Source organism: Dryas octopetala, chromosome 2 (assembly GCF_963921425.1).
Source record: "Dryas octopetala chromosome 2, drDryOcto1.1, whole genome shotgun sequence".
NCBI lineage: Eukaryota > Viridiplantae > Streptophyta > Magnoliopsida > Rosales > Rosaceae > Dryas > Dryas octopetala.
In genome coordinates, this window is record NC_141367.1 from 18,315,141 (window position 1) to 18,335,274 (window position 20,134).

General features: G+C 34.4%; 4 protein-coding genes across 4 annotated transcripts; 2 read left to right on the top strand and 2 right to left on the bottom strand.

Moving 5' to 3' along the window:
* The first annotated feature begins 613 nt into the window (after nucleotides 1–613).
* LOC147293675 (holliday junction resolvase) lies at nucleotides 614–6,049 on the top strand. Its single transcript, XM_086234334.1, has 7 exons — nucleotides 614–678; nucleotides 1,106–1,200; nucleotides 1,528–1,660; nucleotides 1,767–1,853; nucleotides 2,337–2,486; nucleotides 3,132–4,732; nucleotides 5,116–6,049. The coding sequence occupies exons 1-7, from the start codon at nucleotides 616–618 to the stop codon at nucleotides 6,047–6,049; spliced, it is 3,063 nt and encodes a 1,020-aa protein (XP_086090460.1). The 5' UTR covers nucleotides 614–615.
* A 4,709-nt stretch (nucleotides 6,050–10,758) lies between these two features.
* On the bottom strand, nucleotides 10,759–11,181 carry LOC147293676 (S-protein homolog 2-like). The gene has a single exon (XM_086231108.1). The coding sequence runs from the start codon at nucleotides 11,179–11,181 to the stop codon at nucleotides 10,759–10,761; it is 423 nt and encodes a 140-aa protein (XP_086087234.1).
* Nucleotides 11,182–13,169: 1,988 nt separating this feature from the next.
* Nucleotides 13,170–13,592, bottom strand: LOC147293677 (S-protein homolog 2-like). Its single transcript, XM_086231109.1, has one exon. It carries the CDS (start codon nucleotides 13,590–13,592, stop codon nucleotides 13,170–13,172), a length of 423 nt encoding a protein of 140 aa, XP_086087235.1.
* Nucleotides 13,593–17,683: 4,091 nt separating this feature from the next.
* Nucleotides 17,684–19,702, top strand: LOC147293678 (uncharacterized). Its single transcript, XM_086231110.1, has 5 exons — nucleotides 17,684–18,765; nucleotides 18,869–18,992; nucleotides 19,250–19,327; nucleotides 19,446–19,523; nucleotides 19,658–19,702. The coding sequence occupies exons 1-5, from the start codon at nucleotides 17,684–17,686 to the stop codon at nucleotides 19,700–19,702; spliced, it is 1,407 nt and encodes a 468-aa protein (XP_086087236.1).
* Nucleotides 19,703–20,134: the final 432 nt, after the last annotated feature.

Genomic DNA, 20,134 nt, shown 5'->3' on the forward strand with positions numbered 1-20,134 from the left:
TGGATAAAAAATGTGTAAATTGACAAAAGAACCTCAATTGGCAAAATTGAAAAAGTCAGAGTTCTTAATTTTCCAAATTAGAAGTCTGGGGAGCAAACTGATACAAGTGTAATAGTCGGGGAGCAAAATGGTATTAATCCCAAATATATATAATATATAACCAAACACTTTAAAGGATACCAAGCCCAATCCATTAGCATTAGTCCATACACCAAACTGCATGTCGATTATTTTTTTTTTTTAAAGAAACCATAATTTAATTTTCATTTAAATAGCCCACAACCCCTCTTGAAAAGTGAGACGTGCCTAGTTCACAAAAATGAGAAGATTAGGGCCATATTGATGGTTTGAAACTCTTAAAGGGGTGAAACTCTAAATCTAGTTTCCTTTTCGCCAAGTGGAATTATAGATTTGGCTCTTCTTGTTAAAAAGGCGGGAAACCAAACTCAGGAGAAAATAGAGACGACAGAGCGAGCTAGAGTGAGAGAGTGAGTGGGAGAGAGAGGGAGAGAGGGAGAGAGAGAGAGAGAGAGAGAGAGAGAGAGAGAGAGAGAGAGAGAGAGAGAGAGAGAGAGAGAGAGAGAGAGAGAGAGAGAGAGAGAGAGAGAGAGAGAGATGGATGGAGGGAGCTCAAGCAACGAATTGCAGAGCATACAAGACGCCATTAGATCCTCAGATGTAAGCAATTCGAATTTTTCATTTCCATTTTGAACTTAGGGTTTTCAGTCAATTCGTTTTGTTTTTCTGTTTTTCTCTCGTTTCTATCAATTTCAGCTGTTGGCGATGCATTGGTGAGTTAGGCTTCGTATAGTATTGCATAGAAAGTTTGAATTCTATGCTAATCAAAATTCGAACTATAACGCAAATTTATCTATTTAACCTTTTCTTTATTTAAATGTTTTCATTTTTTCGTTTGAAAATATCCGATGGTTTTGTTGCTGTTGATTAATTAGAGAAATTTTTTGAGGTTACAATTTATTCAAATTGTTTTTGTATTTTTTTTTTTTTTTATTCTTTTCGATTAGTTTACATTGTACATTTAAGTTTTATTCACTTTTTTTTTTCTTTTGAATTTATCAACTGCTTGCAATTTTGTGTTATGCAGGTTGTGGAGAATCGTATCAAACTGCTTACGAAACTTGGTGATTTGAAAATAACAGAGAAATCGGAATTCTTTTCCCTTGCAGAATCTCTCACAGTATCCAATTCGATGCTATTTAATTCTTCTTACCATTATTTCGTTTAATTTAGTGCGTAGCATAGAATTAATTTTAATACTGTTCTTTCTAGGTTTTGGTTTACCCCTTTTCTTCTTTTGGTGCTGCTATATGACCTGCGTGTTTCATTTAATGCCTATGTAGTCCCCAAAATTGCTAAGAAATACTTTTTCCATAAAAAAAATGTGTTCAAATTTAACATGCTTGCACAATGATTCTCAATTTCATAAAAATATGTAATCCTCACACGAGAACTCTTTGCGAGAAATTTATTTGATTCATTGTTTTATACCTTAACAACAAGCTTGACATTCTGGGAGGACTATACTTGCTTGGATGTAAGCCAGTGCATGTTAAATAGGGCTATATTACATGTGGCTGTGAAATACCTAGAATCTGACATGTCCAATTGTCTACCTCATTTCCTTGCCCTTGGAACCAAGGTATATATCTTTCATAGCTATGTTCTTGTTAAAAAGCAAGTATATCAGTTTGCTACTCTTAATGAAACTGTGGTGTCTAATATCTTGAGAATTATTTATCTATCAGGCAAGCATTTGGTGTGGAAAGCACCTACAAATGACTCTTATGTCAACTGAGGAGTCTCAAGAAGAGCATTGTGATCTGTTCTTTCAGGTAGATGTTAGTGGACACAGTCCGTTCTTTTATTCCTTGCAGAATGAAATGTTACATTTATATAAGACTTCCTTTGTGCTTAAACTTGAACACTAATATGACACATTTCCTTAAGTGAAGACTTTACTTATTAGTTAAACATGGGGAAAATCTATTTTTGGAAAATGTGCAACTAGAAGAAAATATTGTTTCTATCATCTTCTACTTTTGTTCTTGAACCAAGTCATACCTTCTGCCGACGGACCTGTATATGATCTTTATTTATCTTGTTTTCTTAAGGTGTTTTCTTCTGAAGTTCATTGAGTTGATAGCATTTTACTCTTTTAGTGGCTGCTATGTTAGATAATAGTCCAGAATAGATGTTAACATATGCTCAGTGATAACAGATGTATGAGCTGCTTACTGATCAACTGTCTGCTGCATTGTGCACCAAGTTTCTTGTTGCATCCAATTTTTGTTGACATCTTGTACTTATTTTTACAGTTACTTCTGGATCTGCTGAGCTTTTCTGGTGCTAGTTTTTCAGCTCTGGCAAGATGCCCTATTTCTCTTGACAAGCTGTCAGTGGATATTGTTGAGAAATTCTTTGTGGAACAGTTAAACTTAATCAAAGATTCAATACCAGAGATTAAGGTACTGATCTAATGCATTGTGTTTGTTTTGCTAATCATTATGGACCATTTATTTTAATATAAGCATGTAGTATATCTGGTAGATCTTATATGTTATGTTGTCATTTGTATACAAAGAGGACACAAGCTTTTTGACTGATGCATGTCAAATGTTGCAATGCTGCCCCTCGGGAACATGTCTGTGGAACATATAGTTCTTTATATAAGAAAATAAGATTTCAAGTTTCCCTTAACGAAATCATGAGAAAAATGACCACAAGGTTTCTCAAATAGTATGTGAGGCTGAAAAATCCTTTCATTATTTTTTTAAATGGAAAGTTGGCAAAGGGGGCCAAAGTGCCATGACTAAACAATTTAAGGGGTTTTCCTTTTTCCCCCCTTCAGTATAAGACATTAGCTGGAAAAATAAATTAGGGCTTAGGATTAAGGAGAAGGCTTATTATGTAGCTGCTTGAATATCAGTCACTTTTTTCATATTGGTGCATTTTATATTTTCTTGTTAGACTTAAAGATTATACACCTATATTTATCTAAATGAACCCTTATAGGTAAATAGGTCAAAATGCCATTTGTTAACACTAATTATTATATATGTGAGAACCCTGTATGCATCTCTCACTTGGGCCATTCCACCATCTAATTGCAGAGAAATGATTCATTTGGATCAGAGTTACAAAAGGTCACACTGGAGGTAATTGATGCTGTGATAAGACTATGTGGTGCATACTCCCAGGCTGTACATTGGGAGTCGTGGGATGAAGAAATTGAGAGAGACAAAACTGGTGTGGACATTGCAGGGGTCAATCATATGAATCATGTTATTAATGTAACAAAGTGTACGATAGAAAAGTTATGTTTGATGGGCATTATTGCAGCTAATAATGGGGGCAATCTGGTAAAGATTCTTAATATGTCGTGGAAAGGTGTGGTCACTTTGCTTCAGGTTGGTGAGGGTGTATTAGCAACAAAGGTGAATGTTGCAGATATAATATCAAATCTAATCTCATTGGTCAAGGAACCTTTAAGCTGTGCAGCTGATGCTTGGTCTTCGACTCTGAAGGAAACCATTTCTGTGACAGAAGCTAGAAAGACATTTCTTCCAGTAAAGTTTTATCTGATTAATGCAGTAAAAATATCTTCCCTGTATCCACATCAAGCATATCTTGTACACAGGGAGATAACAAATTGTATCCTGATGATCTCAACCTTTAAAATTTCATTGAGCAATGAAAAGCTGTTAAAAACTGTGAGTGATGTCTTCACAGAACTCTTGGACAAAGCATCCTTGGATTTACTTATTCCTTTACTAAATTCAGCTCAAGTGAAGCAGGAGCTCAAGGTTGAGATTCTAGACTCTCTGTTCAGTAAAGGGAGCTACACATATTCTATCTCTGGAGATCTGAGTAAATGTTGCAAGATAAATTCATTGCATGAAATCTTTTCGACATGTGGGGAAGCATTGCCTGGAGAAAGATCCTTGTTGCTCGGCCGTGTTTCATTGTTTCTAAGTTTTATGAGATTTTCTGTTGATCTTGAAGATGATGTAAAACTTGGGATTATCAGAAAACTTGGTTGGTTCTTGGATACATTAATTGATGAAGAGGTATATTCTTCCATTCTGCTTTTGCAAGTTCCCGTGTTATATTATTCTGGAGAAACAATGGAAGTTGTCTGGCAGCCTATGTTTTCTTCTCTTTTGAATGCATTGCAAACCTTCATGCTTGTGGTCTCTTCTAGTCCTGCTTGGGTGGAGTTGGAGTCTTTCCTTATTGAGAATTTATTTCACCCTCACTTTCTTTGCTGGGAGATTGTCATGGAACTCTGGTGCTTTATGGTGCGCTATGCTGAGTCAGGGATGGTGAGAGGCATTGCTGGTAAACTTTGCTCATTATTGAAGTTGGTGGCATCTTCTGAATCAGTTCTTGTACCCGGTTCTGCTCTGAGAAAATTGGCAAGATCAATTAGCATGATTCTTACTTTTGGTGCACAATCTATGGTAGACCAGGTTTACATGTCCATTGTTAGTGATGAGGGAACTCAACTATCGTCCGTTATCTGTCTAGCCTTGTTCATGGAAGGCTTTCCACTGAACTTACTGTCAGACAAGATGAGAAGTATTGCAACACAAAGGATCATTACTAATTACTATGTCTTCATAGAAAATTTTGATGACAAGTCAATGAGATCTTTCAATTCCAGCGTATATGGGGTCCCAGTTTTTGCTTTGTCTGCCTCATTGCAGTCTCTGTAAGTAATTAGATTCCTTTATGCATGGTAGTAATTTGTTTCAGTCTACAGGATTAAACTAACCACAAAAATCTTTTGGGGCATTGTGACTACATTACTTAGGTTAAACAAATGTCCTAAACTATGCTACACTAGCAATCTTAGTTCAACATTATAATATCTAGGAGTTATGAAGATTCAGAGCACTTTCTGCCCCATTCATTGCTTGTTCTTTTTAGTAACATATCCATACTTGCTTTCCTCTGTATTTTTTCTGGATGCCATCATTCTCTTTAATGATTTTCAAAAACCACTGTTAAACTTATTTTTTGCACTTCTTGTCTACCTCTTATCATAACATTTGTTAAAAACTGTACTTAATGAAGCCTTTTCCTCTCCTGAAGCCAGATCAGCATATCTGATATCGATGTGAAGACCCTGAAGTTTTTAGTTTCTGTCATTCATAAGTACAGAGCTTCTTCAGATAAACTAATGAAGGACCACTACCGAAAACTTTTGAGCGAAACATTAGGGATCATCTCAAATATGAAGCACTTGTATGCATCTGAAGAAATGGAGACAGTAATCTTTGAGCTTGAAACCCTGTTCATCTCAGGCCCTGCAGTTTCTGATACCCAGTTGTATGAATGCAAACCAGATCTGGCTCTTTTCATGGCAGGCCTTGCTGACATGGAAATTAATGAAACTACTAAAAGGGCCAAGATCTCTGCTCTATGGGGGTTGTATCACATGTTGTTGAGAGAGCGGCATTGGGCATTTATTCATTTGGCAATTACAGCATTTGGATACTTCTCAGCTCGGACATGCTGCAATGAGCTTTGGAGATTCGTGCCTCAAAATGCAGCGCTTTCATATGATTCAGTGTCTGGAAATGAGGCAAGTGAGGAGAGATTTATGTCTGAGTTTAAGGTATTTCTGGAGAAGGAAACAGCGGCGCTTCTTACAACTACGCCTAGCTCTGACCAACTTGGTCTGCTTGTGAAGGAGGGTCTGGCATTGAAAGAAATGTTTCAAAAGATTTCAAATGTCATTGTAGAGACTAGAGAATGTGAAAACATGGAAATTGATGATGAAAAGCAAGAAGCCATGGAGGAGAATGGTGGAAAGCAAACCAATAAGAAAAGGAAGCTTCCAGATGGAATTATGAAGGGAATGGAACTGCTCCAGAGTGGTATGAAGGTTATTGTTGATGGTCTTTCACAGTTGCAGCAAAAGGATCAATTCGGGTCCAATGAACTTCATGACAAGTTCTTGACTAAGTTTTCTCGCCTTGAAGATGAAATTGCTCAACTGGTTGGCCTCGCTGGTAGTCATTAGGTTTGCAATTTCTGTTCATTGCTGGAAGTTGTTGTGTAGCGATGCTTCACAAGTGAGGTACTGAACTAATAAACTTGTATATACAGTGTACACGTACAAGAGGAATGGTTGTTGGGACGACTTGGGTAGTGGAAGGTCTATGTCTTTTTTTTTTAGTGTTTTTTTTTTGGAGAAAACTTAGAGGTGTGTTCAACTGTTCAAGTGTAACAATTTAACGCAAAAGATTTTATCGAAACTTACTAATTTAAAGAGATATCTCACTTATTATATTAATCTTGGTCAACCAATCTAAGACAATTAATTTAGAGAGATATCTCAATAACTCAATTAATATATTCAATCGATCTTAATCAATCAATGCAAGAATTAATTGTATTTAACATATACAATTCCTAACAGTAAGGCCCAAAAAACGGAAGGTAATTTATAATAGCTTTACCATTTTTTGATAATTAATATAATAATAGCTTACCATTGCACCTAACCAGTTACCATATTGATTTGTTTTTGGTCAATTGCAATAATTACCACATTGATTAGAATTTCACAGAGCTCTCCTATATAAGGGCAAACAAGCAGCAAAACATTTCACACACCATCTCATTAGCAAAGGATCTGAAACAATAGGCAATAACAACACCATGACCACACTGCCAAGCTTTATCCTTCTCCTTCTCCTGTCTCTCTCTGTTGGCAGCTCAATGGCCTACTATAGTGTCACCATTTTCAATAACTTGGGTGACAACACCAACCTCAATGTCCATTGTCAACCGAGCACAGATTTGGGTACACATGCAATCCCTTATTTAAACGACTTTAGCTGGATTGTCAACAATGTCGAGACTACTGTTTTAACTTGTGACATGAGTTGGGGTGGTGTAAATAAGCCTTACGTCATGTTTGATCCCAAAAGAGATGCATCGAGGTGTGCTGATAATTTGTGCTTTTGGCGTGCTAAGCAAGATGGCTTGTATCTCTACATCAAGGATCATAAGATGTTGGAGTTTCAGTTTAAATGGTAGCATTGAAAATTAAGCATGACATGCACATTGAACTTGGCAGGTTTTGCTTAGTTAGGAGTGCCACATACGTACTGATCATTTTAAAATTTCTTCCTAAATAAAGTCTAGCAAATATCGATCCTAGCAAATATCGATCCTTCATATATGTATGCCTTCTTAAAGCATATTAATTGTTACATGATATGAATGATTCAGTTGACAATGTCACATTTATAATGTCGTGATCCAGCAAATCTTTCCGCCAAAATATTTTGTATATATTCCTTCATTTTATTACGTAATTACAGTTGTGGCACATATATGATCAATCACCATAGAAATTTGAAAAAGAAAACAAAGGATCAATATTCAAGAAAAATAAGTTACATCACACAACTTAAAGTTTTCTTTAATGTGATTTCAGAGGCGATCTCTTTCCCATAAACAAAATCAAACTAGAACCCTATTATAGTGAAAGAAAAATTTGCTTTAATCATCCATGGTCTACCTTATAGATATCAAAATACGGAAAGGTAATTCATTCGACCAGGTAAATGATCCTTTTTGTCTTTGAAATTGTCCATTTTTTCACTTTGGCCCCTATAATTTTAATTTTGACCATTATATTTTTATAGTTTAGTAATGTAATGCAATTGAAGGAGGAAATCAAATTAATTTCCATCAAATGAGTATACAAAACGGTCGCATGGGTGTGCTTATAGGGGTAATTTTGTCGTTTCCTTTTTCCTCATATAACCCCAAGTCCAACCACCCACGTACGTGCCACCCCACATGACCGTTCTATTTACTAATATGGTAGAATATTGAGTTTGTCCTTCAATTGTAGGCATTAACAAACAAGTGAACAACAAAGGTATAATTATCGAAATTGAAATGATATAGATGATAATAAATTAAAAAGAGACAAACTACAAATATTAAAATGGTCATTTCAATTCGCTTTAAGAAGAAAGCAAGACATGGCCGGAGAACGAAGACATTGTCAAATAGACCTACAGATAACAAAATGATGCAAAAATATCCTAGTAATTAATATAACAGTAATAATATATATAATAACAACAATATACATATATGATACTTGGAGATTTGCCAAGCAATTGACAATCTCAATCAATGTGAACTACGTGGTCTTGATAGAATCATATATTGGAGTACCAATCAGCCGATAACACAACTTAACAATCTAGTATTCTCCATGCATTAATCAAAGTCTACTGTGCTACTGATAGCAGAAACCATCAATTAAGGTCATACAAACAAGGACCTTCTTGAACTATATATAGACCACTAGCTAACATTTACTGCAATATATCATCCCTGTCAGCCCTGAAAACATGAAACCATCGTAATTGATCCGACCACTTAAAGCTGCAAAAGAACAGCATGGTTCCCCAAATATATTTGATAAAATTTAAACTCATAGATGGCACGTACTGGTTTTAAACTTATAAGTACTTGAAGACCAAGGTCATCATCACCCAATTTTCAGTGGACTGTAAACTTCTCCTTGCTTTCTAAAATGTTGGTGATTCGGACTCCTCTTTCCTTAAGTTTTTTTTTGATTAAATACTCTTTCCTTAAGTTTATATGGACTAAAGTGATGCCCATGTAATAGTTTATGGACTCCAAAATTATAGAATAAAATTCACGGACTAAAAAGATACTCAAGGTATGATTCATGGACTAATGTTATAATTAACTCCAGCTGAGACTAATTTCCATAAACTTAAGGAAAGAAGAGTCCGAATCACCAATATATGTTTTCGAAAGCAAGGAGGGCTGAGACTAATTTCCACAAACTTAAGGAAAGAAGAGTCCGAATCACCAATATATGCATGTTTTGGAAAGCAAGGAGGACTCGACAGTCCATTGCTATCCATTTCATACCCTTTTGTAAGGGCCAAATGAGACGTTGAAGGAGGGGTACGTAGGACACTGTGAGGACGAAAATAGCTCTAAAATATGGGTCACGTGCGGGACACATGAGTATTTTGACGAAAAATGTAACAGAAGTTACAAAAAGGACTAAAGTGATACTCGTACTATGGCTCATGAACTCTAGAATTCCGAAATGAAATTCATGAACTAAAGTGATAATCAAGGCATAATTCATGGACTATTGAAATAATAGAAAATTAGCTAGGGAAATTCCCTTCAAATTTATCTCTTTCATTAAAACCCACGTATTTAGTTGCCAACCCACTTACTTTCTATGTATATATATATACAAGAATGCTAAATAATTTCTAACGTATTTATTGATCAACATTACTTTCTATGTGATCAACTCACTTAACTTGCTAATCAGTTAGTTTTAGTACATATTTGTATATATATATATATATATATAGGAGTGTTCTAAAACTAACTGGTTAGCAAGTTAATACGAAACTAACCATGTTTTTTGGATCACCACATAACTAATCTTATAATCCGAACCATAAATTATTTAAGTCATACTTCAAAGATCAACATTGCAAAAAATCAACTAAATCGAAAATCATTTAGTCATCTAATTGAGATCAAATAAATTGACGATCAAAGTTTTCGATAAAAGCATATAAATAGTTGTTGTTATAATCAAATGACTAAATGACTTCCGATTTTGGAAATTTTTTACAAGAATGATCTTTGAAGTAGTGCCTAAAAAATAGACTGTTCGGATTTTGAGATTACATTGTGCGGTGGGCCTAATAAGGTAGTTTGTATATATATATATACAAGAATGCTCTAAAACTAACTGGTTAGTTAGTTAATACAAACCACCTTGTATATCCAATTCAGTCTTGCTTTTATAGTTAGTTACAATGACAAGCTAGTACATCCAATTCAGTCTTGCTTTTATAGTTAGCCCAAGTAATGAAATAAGTTGGGAAGATAAGTTATGATTATAATAGGATTAAGAATATGATCCCTTCCAATAATAATAAGAACCAAAAAATAAATAACAGGTACAAATTAAAAGGCCTTCAGCTCACCAACCCTATACCCAAACTGCCCCTAATCCTAACCCTAAGTCCATAACTCTAGTTTTGTGTTTGCTCATTAACTAAAGATCGATGGCAGTGTTTGGCCAAAAAAAAAAGGTCGATGGCGGTGGCTATGCGTTTCACTGTAAGGTGCTTTCCCCACCACAATGAAGGGTTCTATGACCAAAAAAAAAAAAAAACAGAAAAGAAAAGAAAATTGAAGAGGGGTTCGATCAATGTGCAGTAGAACTCACTGTGTGATAATCGATGCTCCGCGATCTAACACCTCAAAGCGGCCGATACCCAAACAAGCCATGCCAAGTAATTAAAGATAATAGTCCTTGAATGTAATTTGGCACGGGAAAAATTGATAATAAAAATATTAAATTTGTCCCCGAACTCACTTCTTTTTTAGTTTGAATAGGTAATAGTTTTTACTATTTTGTCCTTTTTATAAAATTATTTTTATCCAATCCCCCCCCCCCCCCCCCCCCCCCAACCCTCCTAATTGCTAATACTCGAAAAAAATTGCACTTTTTTTTATTTACACTAAGATTTAAATCCGACATAAATTAAGACTTTAGTGATCAACAAGAAGATAAAACAAAAGGTAAATAAGATGAGTAAAATCAAAACAATATTTTTCCTTTATTATATTTCTTTGAGGTACATTAATAGGAGCCCAAGGCACAACATTTCCCATCTTCTTGATGTTTTAGTTTTTTATCCAATCATACTGCTTTGCCCACACACCAGCCTTGATGTTAAGCAAGTATACTCCATCCTCTGCGGCTCTCCATTTGCAATGTTTTCCACCACAAGAGTCAAGAAATGAATCATCAGTAGTAAATGCATCAAAATGAACATGGAAATTCAAGTAGGAAAAATCACAGTAGAAAAGAGTGGTGAAGACAGCCCTGAACCCGAATTCCCACTCCTCATTCGGAGCAAGACTACGTTGGCCAAGATCATTGTCTTTAGATTGACAATGGTAGTCGAGTGTTTTGTTGTTGAGACTGTTGATAATATCCACATAGTGCTTCCGCCAAGGAAAGGGGTCGAAGGTACTAATTGGGTCAAATACTAAGGCAACAAAGAGCACAACACAGTAGAACTGATATATTGCTGATCCCTTCATTTTTCTACAGATGATGAGATATGTTTTGATCCAATATGTGCATTCTTGCTATGCTTTTATAGCAAAAGAATGCTATTTTGTTGTCTGAATATTTGGTTTTTTATTCATTATCTTTCCTTTCAGGTCATAATCATGTTAGGAAAAAGAAAACTGGCATATTACCTGTATGTTTAAGGGTTTTTATCCACATTAATTGGCCAATTTTTTTTTATTTTATTTTATCCATAGTGAGTATATACGCTGATGTCATCTGAGTCAGATGGCCAGCCCAACATATATCCATTATTCTCAACTTCTATGGTAAATAATCCACATCAATATCTCTATGCATATATATATATATATGGAAATGTTATATTCTCATATAGTCTAATATGTTATATTTTCCAAACAATTAATTGAATTATTGATTAAGTAAATTTTTATTTCATTGTGTATGTAGTATAGATATATTGACAGTTTGTCAATATAATATGCCAAATGGCCTAGCAAGAAAAATATATATATAGAAATGTTCTATATTTTAAAACCATACCATATATATATATGTTCAATTGTCAAATTAATTATCATTCTGAATAATTGTTCAAGTAAATTCGTAATATGTACTAGATTCATAGTACCATTAGGCTTATCCAGGTGAGATGCACGTGACTCACAAATTATCTGTTATTTTTTTTTGTGAAAATATTTTTCTTTCCTTTCTTTCTTTTTAATGCTACATTTTTCTCTTCATTTTTATTTCTTCAGTTTATCCTCTGTCTATGTGGCCCTTCTTTTTCTTCTTTGATTTTCTTTTAGGAAGATATTATTTTATCAATTATTTTCTCCCAAATGGTCTAGCAAGAGGAACACATATATATATATATATATATATAATGCAGGTTCCTTCTATTGAGGTGTACCTCAACTTATTTATGTTGATGTATGACCTTGTTGGGGCCCACATGAGTCGTTTTGTGTCGATCCGAACCGTTCATTTTTTACATCTCCATTGATAATTAAATCATCCTTACAAAAAATTAGTCAAATCGGAAATCATTTGCCTATCTAACTTTGATAAAACAAATAGACGGTTTCATCGAAAATATTTGGTTCGTCCATTTATTTGATCAAAGTTAGATAGGCAAATGATTTCCGATTTGGCTGATTTTTTGCAAAGATGATCTATCAATGGAGATGTAAAAAATGAACAGTTCGGATTGACACAAAACGACTCGTGTGAGCCCCAATAGGGTATACCTCAACATAAATAAGTTGAGGTATAACTCAATAGAAAGAGCCTGTATATAAATGTTCTATATTTTAAGACCATATATACCATATGTTCAATTGCAAAATTAATGATCATTTTGAATAATTGTTCAAGTAAATTCATGTTTTAATATGTACTAGATTTATAATACCATTAGGCTTATCCAGGTGAGATGCACTTGATTCGCAAATTTTCTGTTATTTTTGTGAAAATATTTTTCTTTCCTTTCTTTCTTTTTAATACTATATTTTTCTCTTCATTTTTATTTCTTCAGTTTATCCTGATCTGTCCTTGCCTAATGAGTATATGTGACCTTTCTTTTTCTTCTTTGATTTTCTGTTAGGAAGATATTATTTGCCTCAAGTATTTTCTCACAACTTAATTACATGGCATTAATTTATACATTGGACTCTAAAAAAAATTAAAAAATAAAGAGAAAATAGATCATTTCAAATGAATTGATGTCCAGGAAAATAAAAGTTGGGAAAAAAAATAAATCCTTGCAAATGAATTGATGACAAGAAAAAGTTAAATCATTTAACTCCAATCACATAATCTAGTTTATGCATGCTAAATCACATTCATATAACATGAAATAAGATGAAAAATTAAATAAAAATTGGACTTGATTCTTGCATTACAACGGACTCAGGTATTATTTAAAAATTTCAGAACCACATAATAACATTAAGATAATGGTCAAACCACAAGGACCAAGCGTACAATTTGGCCTTTAATTTTTCACCCAATCTTTCTTCTTTTCAAATTCACCAAGCTTGTTGCGATACAAGAATATTCCACTCTCTCTTGCGCTCCACTTGCAATGAGCTCCACCACACTCGCCAATGAAAGCACCATCGTTAACAAATGCATCAAAACGAACATGATAATTCGAGTACCACATGTCACAGTAGAAAAGTGTGGTTAAGCCCACGCGAAACCCAAATTCCCAATACTCATTGGGAGGAAGACTGCGACGGCCAAGATCATCATTTCCAGATTGGCATCGGTAGTCAAGTTGTGTGTTGTTGAGATTGTTGGTAATGCCCACATAGTGCTTTTTCCAAGGTGGGAAATCTAAGGAACTAATTGGGCCAAAGGCTAAGGCAAGGAAGAGCACAACATAGTAAAACTGCCATATTGCTTTTGCCTTCATTTTGCTAACACAACTCAATATTTTGGCTCAGTACGTCTGTTCTAGCTGATTGTGTGCTTTTATAATAAAAGAATGCCATTTGGTTCATGTTAATTTGCTTCTTTAATTTTTTTTTGAGATTTAGGGAAGGGGGAAACGAACTTTGGTTCTTTAATTTATTAATTACTTTCCTTTTCAGGTGATAATAATATCTGAATATTTTATAATTTAAGGATATGTAGCTTACCTTTTAATATATGTACTAGATACATGTACAGTGAGCTAAATTTAGAAAAAAGATTGTCATATACATGCATGTTCCTAATATAAGAACCCAGAATTCGAGGGTGATGTATTCGGAGTTGTTGTTATCATATATATATGGTAATTTTTTCTGGTCAGATAATAACGTATATTTTTTTTTTAGTGCAGATAGCAAAGTATTAAATGGGCTTCAGGCAAGAAAAGTTATAAATGCATATCGTATATTAATATGTAGGAAAATTTTCAGGTAAGGACATTCGCATGGTGCGAAGTCGACACAGTGTCGACATGTGCTGCAACAATTAAGTTTTGGAATCTGGTGTCGACCCCATGTCGGCACTGTGTCGGCGTTTGCACCATGCGAACGCCTTTACCTGAATGAGATGTACTGTTAATATGTATATAAATATTATACAGTATAAATTTGAGCCAATTACAAATAAATCAATAAAATTTTTAAAAATTACAATTTTATCAATGCACTTTAATTTCCATAATTTTATTTTAGTCACTATGAACCAAAATGAAAACAGATAAATTACAATAGATCAATAAACATACATTATTATGAAAATTTAGATTTGTATTGAGTTTGTGTTTGATTGTTATATATGCAGTAAAAACGACTTAGGGTTTAATTCCCGACACAAGACCAAAGACCTAAACCCAAAGCCATAAGCTCTAAAACCCTAATCCTAAATTCTAAACTCCATTTCTAAACTCTAAACCAATTTATATACCCAAAACTTCATTTATATACCCTAAATCAATTTAAGGGCAACGTCGTAATTTTACACCCACAAGTAATGGAGAAAACAGAATGGGCAAATTGATATTTTTTTAATGCATCAACATGACATTAGCAAGTGGATTGGGTTTAGTGACTAAAGGGAGATAATTTTTCAAAACCCATTGATCGACCTTTATGGAAAAAGGAAATTCACATTGACCATTATGTAGTATTGAATTTTTTTATTAATTTAAATATAATTTTTTATATGATTTTTATGTTAACGTGATTGTCATATGTATTTGAGTAACAATTTTATATAATTAATGAAACTTACAATAGAATTGCAACGAGTCGGGCCGCATAATACTACTGTCCAGCTTCGGGATGCTCATGAGGAGAAGAAGAAGAAGAAGAAGAGAAACCAGAGAAGAGGAGGAGAAGAAGAATATCGAAAAGAAACCAGAGAATATCAAAGAATGTTGGTGTCGGTTGGTTCGGTAACACCGACGGTCCACCTTCAGCAAGGTAGGCGCACCGACATTGACTAATCGGTCCATCATCAGAACGGTTCATCGTCAGAGCAGTTTAAACAATTTTTTGTTGCAGATCAGTTTTTTCGGTAGACCAACCCAGCCCTACTTTTGGAGAACAAAAAATTCAAGTAGCAAATTTTACTCTCAAATTGCCACATAAGTCAGCAAATCACAATTTGAAGAGTGAATTTGGTAGAGTCTGTTAGAGATGCTCAAAAGGAAGGAATAACACAAAATAGTACAACTACCATATTACTTTTCCCTTCATTTTTTCTTAGACTCAATTAATGTATTTTGGTTGGTTCGTTCACTTGATTCTAGTTAATATGCTTCTATAGTAAAGAAGCTATTTAGCTGTCATATTTTGTTTTTTTAATTAATTAGTCTTCTCTTTGGTTTCGAGGAGTTCGATAGGGATATACCCAAAGATAATAAGCTTACCTATTACATACATATCTGATGAGGTTAATTAATTTAGGAATACTATTTTCAAATATGTACCTGTATGTTCCTAATTGAGAACCTAGAATTTAAGGGTTTTGCCAGCATGTGAAGAAATTGGAGCATCCAATATATTTTCATATATATTGGTCTGAAGGCCTTAATTTCTCTATAAGAGATTATTCTCTCTCTACATCATGTTTAAGGTTTTTAAGGTAATTATATGAGGAAGACGGGGATAGCAAAACCGAGAGGGAGTGAGATCGAGAGCAAAAGACAGAGAGAGAAAGAATGATCAGAGAATCTTCTTTGCAACGTTTTCTTGGAGTAGAAGGAGGAGAGACTTGAGCTACAAAGAGTTGAATTTTTCTAAAGTAATAATTAGTCCTATTTCTGTTAATTTATTATTGTATTTTTTTTTATTATATTGATTTCTTTTTCCCGTAATTCTATAGGGTTGTGTATTTGTTAGTGAATTGTGATGGGATTTCTTAAATAATGTATTGTTTTTGCATTTTATTTAAGTCATTTTTAAATAAATTTCAAATTTTTTTGCTAAAAAAAATGATTAGGTTTTGTTTTTTTGGGTATAGAACTGTTCAAGTTTACGTGTTGGTCCTTCTAGGTATGAATGATTCGAGGAATTTTGTTGTACGTGTTTCAAACAATTAATATTAGTGTTGTTTAATCAGTGACGGTGGAGCTTAAGATATATATAAAAGACGCTAACTTTGATTTGATTAAGTCGTTCTGTTTATCTAGATCTCAATTTCTCTCCAGCACTTAACCCTCCGATTCCTACCTCATCGTTTCATCTCTTTGATTTGAGTTCTCTATTTCTCAGACAGCCTCCATCTGCATCTAGCCACAGCTTGAGCCACTCCATAGACTCTCGGTGACCCAAGGTCAGTTACTCTCTCTCTCTCTCTCTCTCTCTCTCTCTCTCTCTCTCTCTCTCTCTCTCTCTCTCTCTCTCTTTTTAATTTTGTTTATTTTTGTGCAGATACTAGTTTCATTAGAACGTTTATTGCTTTTGCATTTTATTTAAGTCATTTTTAAATAATTTTCAACTTGTTTTGCTAAAACACTGATTAGGCTTTTGTTTTTTGAGTATAGAACTCGACAAGTTTTTGTGTTGGCCCTTCTAGGTATGAATGAATTGAGGATTTTTGTTGTGTTTCAAACAATTAATATTAGTGTTGTATAATCAGTGAGGGTGGAGCTTAAGATATTTATATGAGACGGATGGCTCTCCAGGTTTTTGGCTTTTATGATGTTTGTGACTACTTGCAGACACCCAATAGATCAATATATATATACACTCATTTTAATTTGTTGTTGTTGTTATTGGTATTTAAATTTGTGAATTGAGTAAGGGGTTGGTATAATTGTATAATATGTTTGTGGTACATGTTGCTTGATTATGCAAAGTAATGATTTAATTCTGCTGTTTTCTCTATTCAAGCAATAGCATAAGATTAGTCAACAATGAACCTCCGTGCTTTTTATATGATTTTGAATCAGCTTCACTTTTATTTAAATTTCAAGAGTAATTATTCTTGGTTTCTTATTCTCTCTTGTATCTCTACAATCATGGTACCTTCAATGTGATAGTTTCAATCTTTCAAGAATTGTTGGAGAAATATATAGACTGATATAGTGATATCATACTTTGAACCTTGATTGTAACTAAGAAAATGATGATTGATTTGTAATTTCATCTCTGTTCTATCTTTATCTAAACCTGGAAGTCAGAGTGTGAAATGTATATAAATTCGATTAAATATGTACTTTTTTGTGTCATTATGGAACTCACAAAGTTATTTTTTATGCGTTTTCTTGCATACAGTGTTATATTGTAAAGATTTTTTTATTGTACATCAAGTTTTTGCCTTCTTCTGCTCCTGTATTTTTTTCTTAGGTATTATGGTGTTTATATAGAGTTTCTCCTTTTCTCCATCCTCTTTAGCATATGTAATGATTAAAAACTTCCAGAACAAAATTTCGATCAATCATTTGTATTTCTGATGATTTATTCTATGGATTGAATTAATGAATTCCAATGTATACTAAAGTAGATATTGGATATATGGCTTTGACATTGCTTCATTCTGTCCAGGTTCTTACGAAAGGGTCAATCCATGGAGGGGAGGAAAGCTACATCTGTTTTTGTGCTGTTAACTAGTGCTGGTGGCCCATATTGTGGAGCACTATATGAAGTAAAAATCCAACAAGGAGGAGAAATTTTGGGTGAAGAAGTAAAAGGCGATCCCAAATTACTTGACCCTGTATTCAACTTCTTTGATAATGGTTTGGTGCCCCGCCCAGCAGATTCCTTGTTGGGTGCGAGGTTCAACAGCCCTTCGGATCTATACCTGTTTATACCTTACCCACGCCGTCCCAACTCCCCTCCCTGTATATCCGACCTAACGGGGTATGTTTTTCACACTGAGGATGGATCATTGGAATCATTGAAGCCACATAAAGCATGGAAGCGATTTGGAAATGTTATTTCTGCATATGGCAAGTTGTATTTTCTTGGAGGTCCAGGACCCTACCCATGGATCCCAGACCCATCCTTCGAATGTTATGATCCTTCCAATAAATCTTGGGAGTCTCTACCTCGTTTTCCACCCTATACTGACGAATGGGCCTACATGAGTATAACTGGTTATGCTGTCTATTATGGTTGTATATTGGTTTCATTGTCTGCCTGCAGGAAATATCAATTCATGGTTTTTCATATAGCTACTAAAACATGGCATAAAGTCAAATGTGAAGGTGGGGATAGTTGTAAATATTATCCTTTCAAGGGAAGGGCAGTGGTTGTAGACGATACTATCTATGCCTTATCTTGCTATTTCGGTGAGGTTATAGCATTCTGTTTGAGTATGGATCCAAAGTACGAAGGTGGTATTATCTATTCTCTAGGCAATCCATTCTTGTTGCCAGGTCTGAAGTCTAAATGTGAAGGGGACGATGAGTATAATATGGGAACGGAATATCTAGTTCATTTGGGAAACATGAATTTTTGTCTTTTTCAGACTATCACAGAAGAGATAAGACCTGCGTCACAATATTTGTGGATCACAACGTTCAAAATTGTCAATGAAAGAGGGGGAGCTGGAAAACATATCAAGACCCTACATTCTACTGTCCGTGATATGATGGTTACTGAGTGTGTACGTTGGGGTAGCCTCTTTATTAGTTTCAGCTTCACGCCGTAAGTTTTTCACGTCTTTTTCTTCCCAATAATTTCAACATACTGGGATTCTGTTGTATCTTTTATGTAACCTTATATAATTTCTGATTACTTTATGTCTTAGAGACTGGGAGGACTTTGAACCCAAGGAAGAAACTCTGGCTACCATGAAAGAGCGAAAAGGAGAAAATAAAGAAGAAACTAAAGGCAAAGGTGATTCAGCAAATGAAGAAGAAACAAAGGGCAAGGTAACTTACCATCCTCACTTGGTCACTCACTCACTACTAATTGAATTCCCTAGCATTATTAATAGAAAAAGGAAAAAAGAAAAATGATGTTCTACAGCAGTCTAGAAACAGTGTTTCTCAATGCCTTAAAGAAAACAGAAGGGAAGCAAGCTACAAGTGCAACTGAATGTTTTTGTTTACATTGAAAATATTATTAATTATGTGTTAAATTTGTCTGGTATGATATCCATAATTTTCTATATGATTTTATGGAATAGGAGACAACAGTGGATGAGTATTCGATGTGTGAGGGGACTGAAAATGCGCTTTATGCTCTTCAATTGGCCTCGAAAAAGGTGAAACGTACACGTACATTATACTAATCGAATGTTTTTGTTTACATTGGGAATATTATCAATCATGCGCCAAATTTGTTTGGTACAATATCCATAATTTGCTAAATGTTTTGAACAGGAGATGACTGTGGATGAGCAATTGACAGTGGGGATGATAGATACTAAGGTTGATGCTTGTCAATCGACTAAGAAAAAGGTGAAAGTCATGCGTGTGTATATGAAATCTTTTTATTTGCTAATGCCCATGAATCAGAAGAATCAAATTGTGTATTGTCTTAATTTTTTTTCCAGTCTGAGTTCTAGTTTCTGATAATAAAATTGGGTTTGCAGGTGATGGCCAAAAAGAAACAACGCAGACGGAAACCAAAGTTCTGATCAAAGAAAATCTTTTAAAAGGAAACACTTTCTTTTACTCGTTTCCTTCTTTGCTGCTCATCTTTTGAGGGTCATGTTGAGTAGGAAATGAACCTCTTGCCTTTGAATTTATTCATTTTGCGCAAGTATGGGTAGGACACATGCAACCACTAGTTGACTTGTAACTATACTTTGATGAGACTGCATTTTTGCCATTGTGAAGGGTCCCGATGTTTCATATAACCGATTTCACGTGATCTCATATATGTGAATTGTTTCTGAATTATGCCTTAGAAGGGGTGAACCAAAACCCTGGTAATTTGTAATTATTTTATTTTGACAGAATTTGCTTGAGCTGAGACTGCTGGTGGAGAATTCGACCATTGTTTTATTTTGCGAAAGAAAACATCGTTGGCATGTTATCCTGCAGAAATGAATAGGCAGCCTTTGTAA